This window comes from Cervus elaphus, chromosome 25 (assembly GCF_910594005.1).
Source record: "Cervus elaphus chromosome 25, mCerEla1.1, whole genome shotgun sequence".
Lineage (NCBI taxonomy): Eukaryota > Metazoa > Chordata > Mammalia > Artiodactyla > Cervidae > Cervus > Cervus elaphus.
The window spans coordinates 11,286,044-11,300,806 of record NC_057839.1 but is presented as its reverse complement, the minus strand read 5'-3'; the positions used below and the strand labels follow the sequence as shown (position 1 = coordinate 11,300,806).

At 42.3% G+C, this 14,763-nt stretch overlaps 1 protein-coding gene across 6 annotated transcripts in view; it reads left to right on the top strand.

Annotated features, from left to right (window-relative positions):
* ARHGEF28 (Rho guanine nucleotide exchange factor 28) overlaps positions 1-14,763 on the top strand; it is a 326,609-nt gene that overhangs the window by 122,029 nt on the left and 189,817 nt on the right. For 5 of the 6 annotated variants that reach the window (XM_043887235.1, XM_043887234.1, XM_043887230.1 and 2 more), the window contains 2 exons: positions 4,667-4,814; positions 8,964-9,257. In XM_043887235.1, coding sequence (XP_043743170.1) covers positions 4,667-4,814; positions 8,964-9,257 — 442 coding nt within the window. Of the gene's footprint in view, positions 1-4,129; positions 4,164-4,666; positions 4,815-8,963; positions 9,258-14,763 lie in introns of those variants that run through there. The other variant, XM_043887233.1, reaches the window with a different exon arrangement.

The window sequence follows — 14,763 nt, the reverse complement described above, 5'->3', positions numbered from 1 at the left end:
CCATTGGAAGATGAGTTAAGAGAGTTGGAAGAAATACTTTAAGACGGTAATAAATACATTTTCTACCTCTTTGGTTCCTTCAAGAAGAAATACTCAGATGTCATAGCATTTCAGCAAAAGACTTGATCGTGAGTATTATTGATGAGTTTTACAAGTAGAATTTCTCCAGGGGGATGCTTGATGGTAAAAAAAAAAAAAAAAAAAAAGTGTTGGTTTAATTAATTTTTTGGGTCTGTGCTTATACTGAGAGATATTTAGGGTGATTAGACTTAGTTAAGGTTTTCTGCCTTACTTTTATTACTCCTGTTTTCCATATTACCTGACCTTTAGTGGTTTTACGGGAGTACTCTAGTGCTTTTGGTTTGGGCATGAGAAGATAATAGGAGAAAGGGGATGGTTGTGATGTTGCTTTCAACTTTTTCATTTGCAAAAGTGAAGATTTTGACTGACTAAGGCAAAGGTAGGGGCTTCCCTGGTAGCTCAGCTGGTAAAGAATCTGCCTGCAATGCAGGAGATCCCAGTTTGATCCCTGGGTCAGGAAGGTCTCCTGGAGAAGGGATAGGCTACCCCCTTCAGTTTTCTTGAGCTTCCCTGGTGGCTCAGCGGGTAAAGAATCTGCCTTCAATGTGGGAGACCTGGGTTTGTTCATTGGGTTCGGAAGATCCCCTGGAGAATGGAATGGCTACCCACTCCAGTATTCTTGCCTGGAGAATTCCATGGACAGAGGAGCTCGGCAGGCTACATTCCATGGGGTCGCAGAGTTGGACATGACTGAGCAATATCACTTTCTTTCAAGGCAAAGGTGAACTTAGATAAATAGAAGAGAGAAAACTAAAATTCTTTAAATCAAGATTTAATCAGGCAACTATCAATATTGGCTTTGATAAAAGTGGCCAATAAATTGCAGCAGCAGTGGAAAAAATATGAATTAAATCATCGAGAAGCTGTTTATCTGGTAACTTAGGGAATAATAAAAAAGGAAGTTTTGGCAAAGTTGGAATAAAAATAATATTCTTGACTAGTACAGGTGATGAGGAGAACTGGTATTTTTTTAACTTTTATTTTGTATTGGGGTATAGCTGATTAATGTTGTGATAGCATCAGGTGAACAGGGAAGGCACTCAGCCCTGCACATACATGTATTGATTTAAAAGTTGATACATTTTTGGAAAGCGATCACACACATTGTGACAATTGTGTCCATTCTTGGCCTCATTTCTGGAATTTTACTCTAAAAAAGTAATTTAAAGAAATAAAAACAACAGGCATGAAAGTACTTAATGTAGTATTTTTTTATAATGTTAAAAAGCTGGGAATACCCTTAATGTACAATAGAGGAATGGTTAAGTAAATTAGGGAACATCAGACGACTTGATGGAATGCAATTAAAAATGGTGCCAAAATTGTAGCAACATAGAAAAATACTTTGGATAGGAGAAAAGTACAACCATATGTGTATTTATGCCATGAGTATAACTATGTAATAATTAGCTGTGCATTGAACAAAGATTGGATGGAAATAGGAAAAATTTTAAAAGTTTGATAAATTAGGGTGGTGTTAGTATAGATGAAATTTATATATCTTTGTTATTTTGTTCAAAAATGAAAAATTTAAGACAGTTTTCTAATTTTATGCACTTATGGATCATGTTGAACATTGAGTTAATTGAGAATTTAACTATTTGATGTGAAGGATGTTTTTGCCCCTAATAGATAGTTACTCTTCCAAAATGGTTTACTGAGTAGTGCATTCTTTCCCCACTGATTTGAAATGCCACCTTCCTTCATTGTTACATAATTACCATGGCAGGGGCAAGTTCTGATGCCCTCAACCCAGCTCAAACCTTATTCTCTTTCCCAAAACTTTTGTTTCCAGTCTTGTGTATTTATCCTTCCACATGAACTTTGGAGTAAGTTTGTTGATTTTCATTTGACAAATTTAGTTTTGGTTTTAATTGGAGTGTATTAAATCTATAGATTAATTTGGGAAAATAATTTTGCCTCTTAAGCCTCCTGGTGTTTCCAGAAGTTTCAGCAAAATAGCTGAGTTTTTAAAATTTTACTTGGGATAGAGTGAATTAACAGGTGATAACATTTGTCTTTTTTCTGTGTAGAAGCAGAATGATTCTGATATTGATGCCAGCATTCACTTACAAAAGTTTCTAGTTTTCAATTGCCTAAAACAAAGGATGCAATTGAGTCCAGACGGGGAAGTGATGGAGACACACTGGAAATCTGTACCTTGGAATTTATGTTTGCCGTTAATAAAATGGCCTTTTGGGAAAAGCAGATTTTGAATGGCCACAGTGGTTAGGAAGTCCTCACTGTCAGGCATAGACTGTCACCTGTGGCTGATTGGTTAGGCTTACTTGCTCCTCAGCACATTTTCAGAGTCTCTTTCTTCCTGCTGGTCTCCTTTGTAGCTTTATCTAAATCTCTTTTGAACTTTATTTAACTTTTCTGGGTGAAATGTTCTTGTCCTTTCCTATTTTCTTTCCCTGTCTTCCTCTCCTGCCACCCCCTTCTGTCTCACTGGGTCTCTTTGATGGTTTCTGTATCACTTCCTCCCTCCTCCTCCCCTAATGTTCTTCACGACATCTTTCTGATTTCTTTGTGATTAGCAAATAAGAGACTCTCTTTCTTGTTGAATGTTATTCTTAATGCTAGGACTTCTGGACATCTCCTTAATGGCTGCATCTTATTTCTCACCTGTTTCTTATCTTCTTTGACCAATGTAAAGCATGGTGTGGTCTTGAAAGGGAGGCATAATTGAACTGTAAAACTCTACTGTTTGGGGCTGTATTGCATTGAAAAGGGTTGCAGTTAAACTCTTTCGTTAGGCATAGTCCTGGTTCACCTAACCAAATAAAATGTAATCTGATCGTTGTTTTGAACAGATATAGATTAGACATGCTTTTGATCTGTGAAAACCTTTGATCTGTTGGTATAGTTTATTTTCCAACATTAAAAAAAAATATCACCAACGCGTCAGTTTAGATTTTGTCTGTGGGTTATTAGCAGTCTCTTTAGAAACCAGGAACATGACTAAAGCAAACTGGTCTTCCTTTTTTAGAAAATGAAATTTCATCTAAGTTTCCTCTGTCTGTCTTGTCAGACAGTTGTTATTGTTATTGTTTTTTGCTTTTCAGATCCTCTTCCTGAACTTTTTTTTTTTTTTTGAAACTATTGCATGGTAGATTTTCCTTGGCATGTTATTTTCTATTGATTGTGTGTACATATGTGTGTGTGCATGTGCGCATGTGCTTACATGCTGCTCGTGAGCCTGCTCACAGGCAGATTAAGGATAATTCAAAATAGGGAACTGGTGGTTTTTTCCCTGAATGCCGCAGTTTGTGTTTATTCTTATTTATGATTCAAGATGATGTTTTGTGTGTATGATACATTGCAAACCACTGGGAAGACATAGTCTGTTTATTTGAAAAATTTAGCCAGAATAACCATGTAGTTACTGGAAAGATGAAGTCCACACTGATTTTGTTTTTGGTCCTGACTGGTCTACCTCTTTATATCCTATGGAATATCATGCTGATTGATATCCATCAGAGGCTAACAGATGTGAGGGAGACTGTGGGGGCCTTTCGTCTTCACTTTTTCTCCTGTCACAGGATGAGGAACTCTGGAAGGGTTGTTTTGTTTTTGTTTGGCAGGTGCACAGAAGCCCACATCCTTCTCCACGCTGGACTGAGCCCTGGAGCCCTCTACCTCTTGGTTTCTATTTTCCAGCCACTCCCACAAGCGGGGTGGTGTGTGCCCGCTCCCTGGAGGCCCCCTTTGTACTGCCTTTTTGTATTTGAGGAGAGGGAGTGTCCTGAATCCTTGGCAATCCGGCAGGCTCATCCATCCCTGGTATTTGGGCTGTAGCACTAGTTGACCGCCCCACACCACCCCTGGATGCTAATATACTGGGGAGTGCTAGCCTGCTGCCTGCTTCTGACATGACTTCTATCCTTCCTTCCTTCCTTCTGCCCTTCCTTCCTTCCTTCCTCAGAGGGTGCCTCAGTGACCCAGGGTGGCAGCTCCTCTCCTTGGACCCTGGGTATTTAGCAGGGATTGGTGCCAGCCGGAAGCTTTTCTATAGAAGGTGTGAGGCCAGGCTGGGTGAGAAAGTGGACCTGGAAATCCCTCAGAGAAGACCAACAGTGGTGAGAAAGGGCATGCCAACTGTTGGATCGCATAGGGCTATTTATTTGGCAGTGCTTGAGGAAACTCAAAGTTCTCATAAGCTGCTTTGGTCTAGTATATAGGCCCCAGCTAAGAATAATTGTTTTGAAGTTTTATACTATGGTGGTATCCCAGGTGCAGGAAAACATAAATACAAGCAGTACGCTCCTCGGTAGGAATTCAAAGAAAGTAAAGAACAACAAAGTATCATCTAATCAATAAAAATATTCTTTTCTGTGCCCTAACTTCTTCACTTTTGAAAGCAGAACAAACCAGCTCTGACACGCATACGTAAATAGATCAGGAAGCATCTCCCTGAGGTCCAAAATGCTGTTGTTGGGAGGAAGGATTCATGATATTTGGGCTCGCCCCGGTGAAGTGAACATAACAAAGGACCCTGTTTTGGCCCGGGGCCCTTGTTATTGTGGTTTCTTAGAGCCAGGACAAGGAAATGTGATGATGCCGTGACTTGTTCATTTTTCAGGGGCAGATGACGGTCTGCGCGAAGTTTGGCAAAAATGTTTATCTTCCTAAAGATGCTGAGTTTTACTTTATTTATAATGGATCTCATCAGAGACACATCGTGATTGCAGAGCGCACAGAGGATAATGTTCTCCAGTCCAGCATTCCAGGTGAGGCGCGTGTGTGTGTGTGTGCCCGTGTGTGTGCCCGTGTGTGTGTGTGTATCTGTCTGTGTGTGTGTGTGTCTGTGTGTGTCTGTGTGTGTGTGTCTGTGTGTGTATCTCTGTGTGTGTCTTTGTCTGTGTGTGTCTGTGTCTTTGTGTGTGTCTGTGTGTGTGTCTGTGTCTTTGTGTGTGTCTGTCTCTGTGTGTGTGTGTGTGTCTGCGTGTGTGTGTGTCTGTGTCTGTGTGTCTGTGTGTATGTCTCTGTGTGTGTCTGTGTCTTTGTCTGTGTGTGTCTGTGTGTGTGTGTGTCTGTGTCTTTGTGTGTGTCTGTATCTGTGTGTCTGTGTGTCTGTGTGTCTGTGTCTGTCTGTGTGTGCCCGTGTGTGTCTCTGTGTGTGTGTGTGTCTCTGTGTGTGTGTGTGTATCTCTGTGTGTGTATCTGTGTGTGTGTGTGTCTGTGTGTGTGTCTGTGTGTGTGTCTCTGTGTGTGTCTCTGTGTGTGTGTGTCTGTGTGTGTGTCTTTGTGTGTGTCTGTATCTGTGTGTGTGTGTGTCTGTCTCTGTGTGTGTGTGTGTGTGTGTCTGTGTGTGTGTGTGTGTCTGTGTGTGTATCTGTGTGTGTGTGTGTGTGTGTGTGTGTCTCTGTGTGTGTGTATCTCTGTGTGTGTATCTGTGTGTGTGTGTGTGTGTGTCTGCATGTGTGTGTGTGTCTGTGTGTCTGTGTCTGTGTATGTGTCTGTGTGTGTGTCTCTGTGTGTGTCTCTCTGTGTGTCTGTCTTTGTGTGTGTCTGTATCTGTGTGTGTGTGTGTCTGTCTCTGTGTGTGTCTGTGTGTGTGTGTGTGTGCCCGTGTGTGTGTGTGTATCTGTGTGTGTGTCTCTGTGTGTGTGTATCTGTGTGTCTGCGTGTGTGTGTCTGTGTGTGTGTCTGTGTGTGTCTGTGTCTTTGTGTGTGTGTGTCTGTGTCTGTGTGTGTGTGTCTGTGTGTCTGTGTCTGTGTGTGTGTCTGTGTCTGTCTGTGTGTGTGTGTCTGTGTGTGTATCTCTGTGTCTGTGTGTCTGTGTCTGTGTGTGTGTGTCTGTGTGCCCGTGTGTGCGTGTGTGTGTGTGTGTCTGTGTGTGTGTATCTCTGTGTGTCTGTGTCTGTGTCTGTCTGTGTGTCTGTGTGTATCTCTGTGTGTGTGTGTGTCTGTGTGTGTCTGTGTGTATCTCTGTGTGTGTGTGTCTGTGTGTGTCTGTATCTTTGTGTGTGTCTGTATGTGTCTGTGTGTCTGTGTGTCTGTGTGTGTATCTGTGTGTGTGTCTTTGTGTGTCTGTGTGTGTGTGTCTGTGTGTGTGTGTATCTCTGTGTGTGTGTGTCTGTGTGTGTGTCTGTGTCTGTGTGTGTCTGTGTCTGTGTGTCTGTGTCTGTGTGTGTATCTGTGTGTCTGTGTATGTGTGTCTGTGTCTGTGTGTGTGTGTGTCTGTATCTGTGTGTGTGTCTGTGTGTATCTCTGTGTGTGTGTGTATGTGTCTGTGTGTGTCTATGTCTGTGTGTGTGTGTGTCTGTGTGTGTATCTGTGTGTGTGTATGTCTGTGTGTGTCTGTGTGTGTGTGTGTCTGTGTGTGTGTGTATCTCTGTGTGTGTGTCTGTGTCTGTGTGTATGTGTCTGTGTGTGTACTAACACTGGGTTATCTCATGTCTGAGGCTCTTCCAGCTGTGTCTGCAGCTCCCCAAGCAGCCACGTCTTAGACTTGCCCTCCAGACTGGGGAGGGGGCTCTGGATGCAGTCTGTTAATATTGCCTCCTGTCGTCCTGACACCCATGGCCAGGGACAGCTCAGGGAGACCTGAGACGCCTGACACCATCGTAGTTCCGTCTTCCTCGTTATCCTGTGGTCGGTCCAGCAGCCTCTCTCTGCTTCGCTCCCTGGGGTGGCTGGGGTTCCTTACTCGGCATCCTGTCCATTCAGATGTTTCCTTGTTGGATCGCAGGCTCCAGAACTTTCTCATCCCACCACCATTCACACTCTGAAACCTGTAGTTCTCTCAAATGTCTTCAGGTAGCACAGTGACAGATGACAGGTTACGAGCTAACAGCCCTCCTTAGGGACAGTTCTTTTGTATTTTCAGTAGGTGTGTGTTGTGCATCTGACAGCAAGCGCTAATCTAAAGGTGCAATTAAGGCATCATTTACCTGCAGGAAAGAGTTTTTGTTGGTTGTCTTGTTTGTTGATTGGTTGATTTCAACTGTGGGTCTTTAAGACCCCTTTAAATTATATCATCTAGGGACTCTTCAATTTTTTTAATAGGTAAGACTGGCTTCATTTTAAAAAAAAATTAAATGTTTTAAGTGCTTCTGTAGGATATCTGTTGCATGTGGGAAGAAGGAAGTAAACTTGCAAACACACATACAAACACGTTGCAGACCTCATTGGGTTTGATCACCGAATCAATCTACTGTGCAGCTTCTGGGACTTTGGGCAATTTTAAGCTCTCCTATCTTGAGCCTGGCAACTCCCATCCTCATAAGAAAAAAAAAAAAAGTCAAACCACATTAATGGCACAGAATTATACTGACTGTCAGTCTCTTTTGCCTCTCCCCTTTTGCCTAGACACTTGTGTTGATGTTTTTGCTGCATTTGGCGTGGCCCTCTTTTCTTGGTTTTTCTCCTTTTTAATCAAGCTTCTTATGTAGAGAAAGAATAAAAATAATAACAGAAGTGCTACTCCTAACATCAACATTTTAATTTTTTTCTTAAACTTGCATGTAGGGGTGAACATTCTCCCCATTCCTTGTGTGTTAAAGAACATTTTTTTGAGTATATTGTGGCCTGCTTAGAAGGGAGCATTCATACCTTGAGTTTAACAGATTGCTTGCAGGCAAAGGATAGTTTCTGTTTCTGAATCTTAAATTTTCCTGGATATAGCTTTGCAAGGGTACCTTTCTGAAGTATGTACAACAGATTTCTATAGTATATACTAGACACATTTAGTCTGGTGGCGGGAGCTGCATTCTGTGTTTGTACCACGGGACCACTTTAAAGAGACAATGGTGAGAAAATGGCAGTAGTTCCTGCCTGGTACACCCAGGATGCTCTTGTTCCTTGAAGCCTGGCAGCATAGCTCCTGGGGAAAGGCTTTGGAGAATAAGGCAGAACAAGGATGATCTGCACACATTCGTCGTTTGCTTGGGGGTCAGTGGTGGCTGAATGTTAACCCTTCTTCTGTCCAGCTGTGACTATCATAGTCACAGAAGTTAGATAGCAGTAATTCCTGGAAATTCTGCCAAGGACAACATAAAAACATATTGGGGAGAAGTTCATAACCTTGGTAAGATGAAGGAAGAGTGTAAGGAGGAAGGGGAAGTAGCAGGGTTAGGTGACCACCCAGTAGCAGAAGCATTAAGAACACCTGCAGAACAGAGAGGCTCTTCTCAGAGGTGGCCGTGGGGCAGTGAACATTATTTATAATGTTTCTGTGGATTAGTGTTTACCCACCCTACTCAACGTTCAAAAGGACACTGAGGAATTAGGGTAAACTTGTGTAACTTTATGGTGCTGCCTTATAAAATGATCACCTAAATAAATATATAAAAACATGTGACTCAGAAGGAAATGCCAGAACAGAAAAGGACAAAGGTCTTTAAGACAACAAACTTGAATTTGACGGTTGGGTAGAAGTACATGGTGAAGTTGTGCCAAATAGCAGTGATAGGAGTGTTAGTATTAGACGCTCAGTCATGCCTGACTCTTTGCAGCCCCATGAACTGCAGCTCACCAGGCTCCTTTGTCTATGGGATTTTCCAGGCAAGGATTCTGGAATGGTTTGCCATTTCTTTCTCCAGGGGATCTTCCCCACCCAGGGATCGAACCCGGGTCTCCTGCACTGCAAGCAGATTCTTTACTGACTGAACTACCAGGGAAGTAATGACAAGAGAACAGGCGTTAAAATGGTCAGAGCTCATAAAAGTTAGCTTGAAATTGGAGTCCCTGGAAGAAGATGAGGTCAGTGTTCATTTGGACCCACTGGCTTGGCAGTGTTTAAAGCTGTTTGGCTGTGTTTCCTGTCTGCCTTACGCTTCTGAGCGTGTGGTGTGTATGCTCGGCCTCTTGCTTTGGATACTGGGAGTGCATCTTCTGTGGCCTCTGGGTGAACTGTTCACTGTCTTGTCGTCCAGGCCACGGGCTTCAGGAGACGGTGACCGTGTCTGTGTGCCTCTGCTCGGAAGGTTACTCCCCGGTGACCATGGGCTCTGACTCCGTGACCTATGTGGACAATATGGCCTGCAGGCTGGCCCGCCTGCTGGTCACCCAGGCCGATCGCCTCACTGCCAGTAGCCACCAGACCTTGCTGACCCCGTTTGCCCTGACGGCGGGGGCATTGCCCGCTCTGGACGAGGAGCTTGTGCTGGCCCTGACTCATCTGGAGTTGCCGCTGGGGTGGACCGTCTTGGGGAATTCTTCACTGGAAGGTGAGCCCTCACCAGAAAATTCAGGTGTTTCCTCTCTATGTGAAGTTCAGAATGTGGTCTGCGATTTGTTATCTGTTTATCTGGACGGGTTTTCTTGCCTCCTTTTGACCCAAGCCTTTCCCTGGTCAAGCTGGGGTCTCTGATGTCCTGAGCCGCTCATCTCTGAGCTGGTTGAGGCCACTGTATTCCAGGAGGTGAAGAACTTTGCCTCAAGGAGGGAAAGACTGTTTCTTTGTGGCAGGTTTGGGCCATGCTTCCACTTCCCTTGGCATGTTTTCTTGCTGTAACAAGAGGATATTGGTGCCCTTTTTCAAACAGGGAGAATCACTGAGCAAGGAAGAACATGCAGCCTACTTGAGGAACACTGAGAAATGTAGCCATGCAGGAAATTAGCTAATGCATTGACATCTTCAAAAATGTCAGTGTCACTGAGAACATTCATATTTACTATATTTATATTAACTTTTGGAATTACTTCTGGACACCCCTTCTTTACTGAGAGGCTACATAGAGTCTTAATATCATTAAATAGACTCTTAAAACCGTTAGGAGCCTATGTGAACAGAGATACAGATGTATTATAAGCCTGTACCATGCATGAGACTACACTGTTCGGTAGTTGGTACTTATGGTGATTACAGATGACATTTTATTGGAAGTAGAAATATCACTCTGTATTTTATTCAACAAAACATATGCTGCTGATGTTTTTTCTGTGTTCTTCCCATGCCTTTAGCTTTGTGGTTGGATAATGCTGTTTTTAAGAAATTCTGCTTCCAGATGGTTACAGGTTATAGGTTGGTTTAAATTCAGTCATGGATAGATTAAATGCACTACTCTAGGTAAAGTGAAAGTGAAAGTCACTCAGCCATGTCCAACTCTTTGTGACTCCATGGACTATATAGGAATGGGGAGCAATTTCTTTCTCCAGGGAATACTCCCAACCTAGGGATTGAACCCAGGTCTCCCGCATTGCAGGCAATTCTTTACCAGCTGGGCCACCAGGGAAGCCCAGGAACACTGAAGTGGGTAGCCTATCCCTTCTCCAGTGGATCTTCCCGACCCAGGAATCAAATCGGGGGCTCCTGCATTGCAGTGGATTCTTTACCAGCTGAGCTATGGGAAGCCACTACTCTATTTAAAAGGGATATGATTTTTTAAAGATGAATCATAAGGCCATAAGCCACAATCAGAGAAAATCTCCATATCTTATCTTTATCAGGGTTGTACTTAAACTTTCCTGGGCCCTTAAGGGTGTTCCTTATTGCTTAAGACCTTGAATTAAAGAAGTCACAAGCCTAGTTCATCACTTAGCAACGCTGGACTCCTGTGCGCTTAGTGTGGTCGCTGACCGATATGAATGAAGGGTTGGCTTCCTGGTGGAGTTGGTGGTGTCTGTTCTGCTCACCAGGATCTAGCAAAGGGCTTGGCATATAGCAGGCACTCAAAAAATGCTTGAGTGAATGGTTTATCCTGCGACTTTAAGGGGTGACACATCCTAGATATCACTTTGTAACTCTCCTGTATATAAGGAAGGGAAAAATGTTTTCTGGCTAAGTAGCTTTATTCACATGTATATACACACATATTCATATATTCATTTATGCAAACATATGTAGATACATATTCATTCAAATGTGTATATATACATTTATACATATGTGTATATATGTTTTCTAGATAAGGAGCTTCATTTTCTTAAGCCTCTTGGCTTTAAAAACAAATTTTATCAATAACATTGGAGGGTATTTTACATTTTGCAAGGCAGACTCATTTTGCCAAAACATAAAGCTTTCATAACTTCTCACTATGCTCTTATGTCACCAGGATATGTAAGTACATATTATGTATATTGTTATATTTTTTTCATGAAAAAAATTGAAGCAGTTGCTTCACATGGCGAGACATTGTATTTTATTGGAAAACATTTCTAGTGTAATAGTCATTAAGACTAAATGCCAAGCCCTGGCCCAGTTGCTTCTGGGCAAGTTATTTTTGTTCTGATGCCACAGTTTTAATTTCTAAAATGACACATGGTAGTCCCCAAACTCATTGGCTTGTTGCCATGGCTGAATTAGATAGTGTATGATGAGGCTTCTACAACAGTGTCTGAACATACTAGATTCTCAGTAAAAGTTGACTTTCATGTGTGTTTGTGAATGGATTTCCATGTATAGAGAGTAGGTTGTATGTACATATGTGAAAAAGAAATTACAGTTGGTCTGGGCAAATGAAGCTATAGGCAAAAGATAACATCTTGGTGCTGTAAACAATTCCTTGAGGTTGCTAGTAAATTTCTAGACTTTCTCTAAGAACAGTTTATAGCAGTTGAGGTAACATTGCCTGCAGCCTAGAGACTTGTAATAGAACTTCGTTACAACAGCAGTGTTCGGGGACAGTCCTTTTTCATTTTGGTCCTCTGATTAGGTAAGTTCCACACTCCTGTTTTCTAGTTTGCAGATCCTTTCTTCCACTTGATCTAGTTTACTGTTGAACTCTTGAATTTTTAAATTTCAGTTGTATTCTTCAGCTCTGTTATTTCTGTTTGGTACTTTTAAACATTTTCTTTTTTTTTGGAATTCTAACTTTGTACATGCATTACTGTCCTGACCTCATTGAGCATCTTTGTTATTTTGAACTCTCTCTCAGACAAATCACTTATTTCCATTTCATTAAGATTAGTTTTTGGAGATTTATCTTTTTTTTTTTTTTTGGATGTCATTATTATGTTTCTTCATTTCCCTTGACTCTGTTTTGTTTTCTGTGCATCAGATAAAACAGCCACCTCTCCCAGTCTTGTCAGACTGCTCTTGTGTAGATGAGCCTAATCAATCATCCCAGCCTAAGCTCATGGTTGCCTGTTAACCCTTGTGATAGTCCAAGTTGCTGTTTTGTTCTTAATAGTTCCCAGTGGTTGAGCGTGTGCCAAGACCTGTCAATGCCCTAAAGGGGAGGATCTGTCATCACCTGGATGCAGGCTGACTAGAAGGCATGCGCTGGGAAAGTATGCAATCAAATCCCTTCCAGGGAAAGATTGGAAGATGAGTGTTTTTAGCTTGCTCTTCTGTAAAGAACCCTAGGGGGATTGTTGTAGCAAGTGGTTATGTGCACACCCATTAACAACTGCTGCTTTATCCACTACAATCCTGTGGGACTTGTGAATGCAAGCCCCATGGCCTGTCAATGCCTGGTGTCTGGGACCTGTTGCTTGAGTCATAGCCATAAAAGCAGCTCCTTTCAGAGAGATACTGGTGACCTGGCTTTACTGCAGGAGTGGGACTGGAGCGAAGGAGTGAAGGAGTTGCCAGCTGGCCTCCTTGGGGTGCAGGGAGAATCACAGTCAGCCCCTCAGTGCATGCTACGAGAAGCCAGACCACTGGGCAGCTGCTTATAAAATATACGGTCAGCTCTCCTCCTGGGAAGACTGGCTGTTCTTGCCTGCTCATTCTACAATGAGCCCTGGGGGGCAGCCGTGGAGCGTGCTCACGTGCCCATCTTAGAGCTGCGGCTTTCATTGCTGCGGTCCCGTGAGATTCATGAATATAAGTTGTATGAGCTTTCAGAGCTAGGTATTTTGGGGGCCCATCCCTCAGTGGGAGCCTTAGAAGTTGGAGTGTTATAGGTACAGTGAAAACCCTTGACTCCTCAGGGAAAAGTTGGGAGTTGGGTGTTCCCTTCTGACTGTATGGTGCTGTGTTGGGGGTGGGGTTAACGCCTTTCCTACCCATCTCAATGGATTTTCTCACTCACTGTGTATGTAGGAGGCACTGAGGGAGGTACTGGATTTCTCTCAGTGGGAATTGTTCTGTGTGTAGCTGTCCATTTCCATGGGTGGAGGGTGGTTCAGGAGTCTGCTGATCACATTGCTGATCCTTCTCCTTCAGTGTAGTAGAGTTATGATCCAAGATGTTTAGAATATCTTACGTGCTCAGCGCTTCTCTTTTTTTTTCTCTGTAAGCAGAGATTTGAATTTATTTTTTATCTTTCATTGATTTACTCACATTTAAGGCCATTAATTTCTCAAAAAGTGTTGAAAATAGCAATGACTTTATGTTACAGTTACAGAGAGTCTGCAGATCAAATGTGCTTTATTGTAAGAATTATTTTCTTTTAGTTATTATAGAAATTAAATGTTAGTAGTTGATACTGTCCAGTATTTTCAGCAAAGTCAATGCAGCTTTTTTAGCGTACATGTTTTGTTAGTGTTGCTTGTCTTTGAGACAGATAAATGGCATTAGCAGAGTAAGGGGTAAACGGTGGCATGTGGCACTCTGAAGTTTAATTGTGTGTTAATGGTGGGGGCCTCATGAATGGAAAACAGGCTTCTGCCTCTAGTAACTACTTCTCCTATGACCTATCCAAAAGCTATTTGATACTGTACTGGTAACATTTATTTAAAATTCTTTGTATGTATTTATGCTTTTTAGCGGGGTACAGAGGATGCTGGGCTTCCCAGGTGGTGCTAGTGGTGAAGAACCCATCTGCCAATGCAGGAGACATCAGAGACATGGTTTCAATCCCTGGGTCGGGGAGATCCCTGGAGGAGGGCATGGCAGCACACTTCAGTATTCTCGACTGGAGAATCCCGTGGACAGAGGAGCCTGGTGGGGTCTCAAAGAGTCAGGCATGACTGAAGTGACTTAGCACTCACTTACAGAGCATGTTAAGGAATGAGTAAAATTGATTTCTATAATGATTTTGCCATGGATGAGTCTGATGCAAGCCTTACTGTGAAGCAGGACTGTATTTTCTTGCATTTTATAATAAATCTCTCATTTTTCTCTTTTCAAGCACTAAATAAGAGTCACCAGAAAGACCCGAGAACCTATAGAAGGGCCAGAGTCTGAGTTGAGTATTGTGTCTTATAAAGCAAAGCAGAGCCTTTCCTTAGCCCTGCATGTTACCCATCATTACTCATAATGCAACTCAGTTATTCTCCTAGGGAAGGAAATAGCCTGTGTTTTATTGAATTTGGTGCCATAAATAAAATTGGATTTCTGTCTCAAAAAATTAAACCCATTCTTTCTGAGAAATAGCTTTTGTGATTAAAGCTTCTGCAGGGTCTCAGGACCTCACATTTATAGTAAAACTTTAGTAATATAATAACCAATAAAACTTCACATTTAATTTTTTTGTTCTGGATTTTTGAATTGTTTTTTGGACAGAAATCTTTTCTCAGAGATTGGCATAATTTTGACAATTAGGTTAACTGGCTTGAAGTACTCTTGTTTTTTTTTTAAATTCTGCTGGTGCTCAGATAACTTGAATTGCAGGCTTCCCTTTCTGCTCAAATTACTTCTTTTCACTTGTGTGTCCAGCAGCCTGACATGGCTGCGAATACCAAACTTGCCATCACCAAACTTGGCAGCAGTGATGAGGCTGCCATTTGAGTAAAGATCCCAAAGGGACTGCAGATGCCGTCTCAGAGGACTGACGGCCTTGCTCCTGGGAACATAGCTTCTCTCCTAATCTATGGAATTAGGTAGAGCTTGTCTTGGTTATGCAT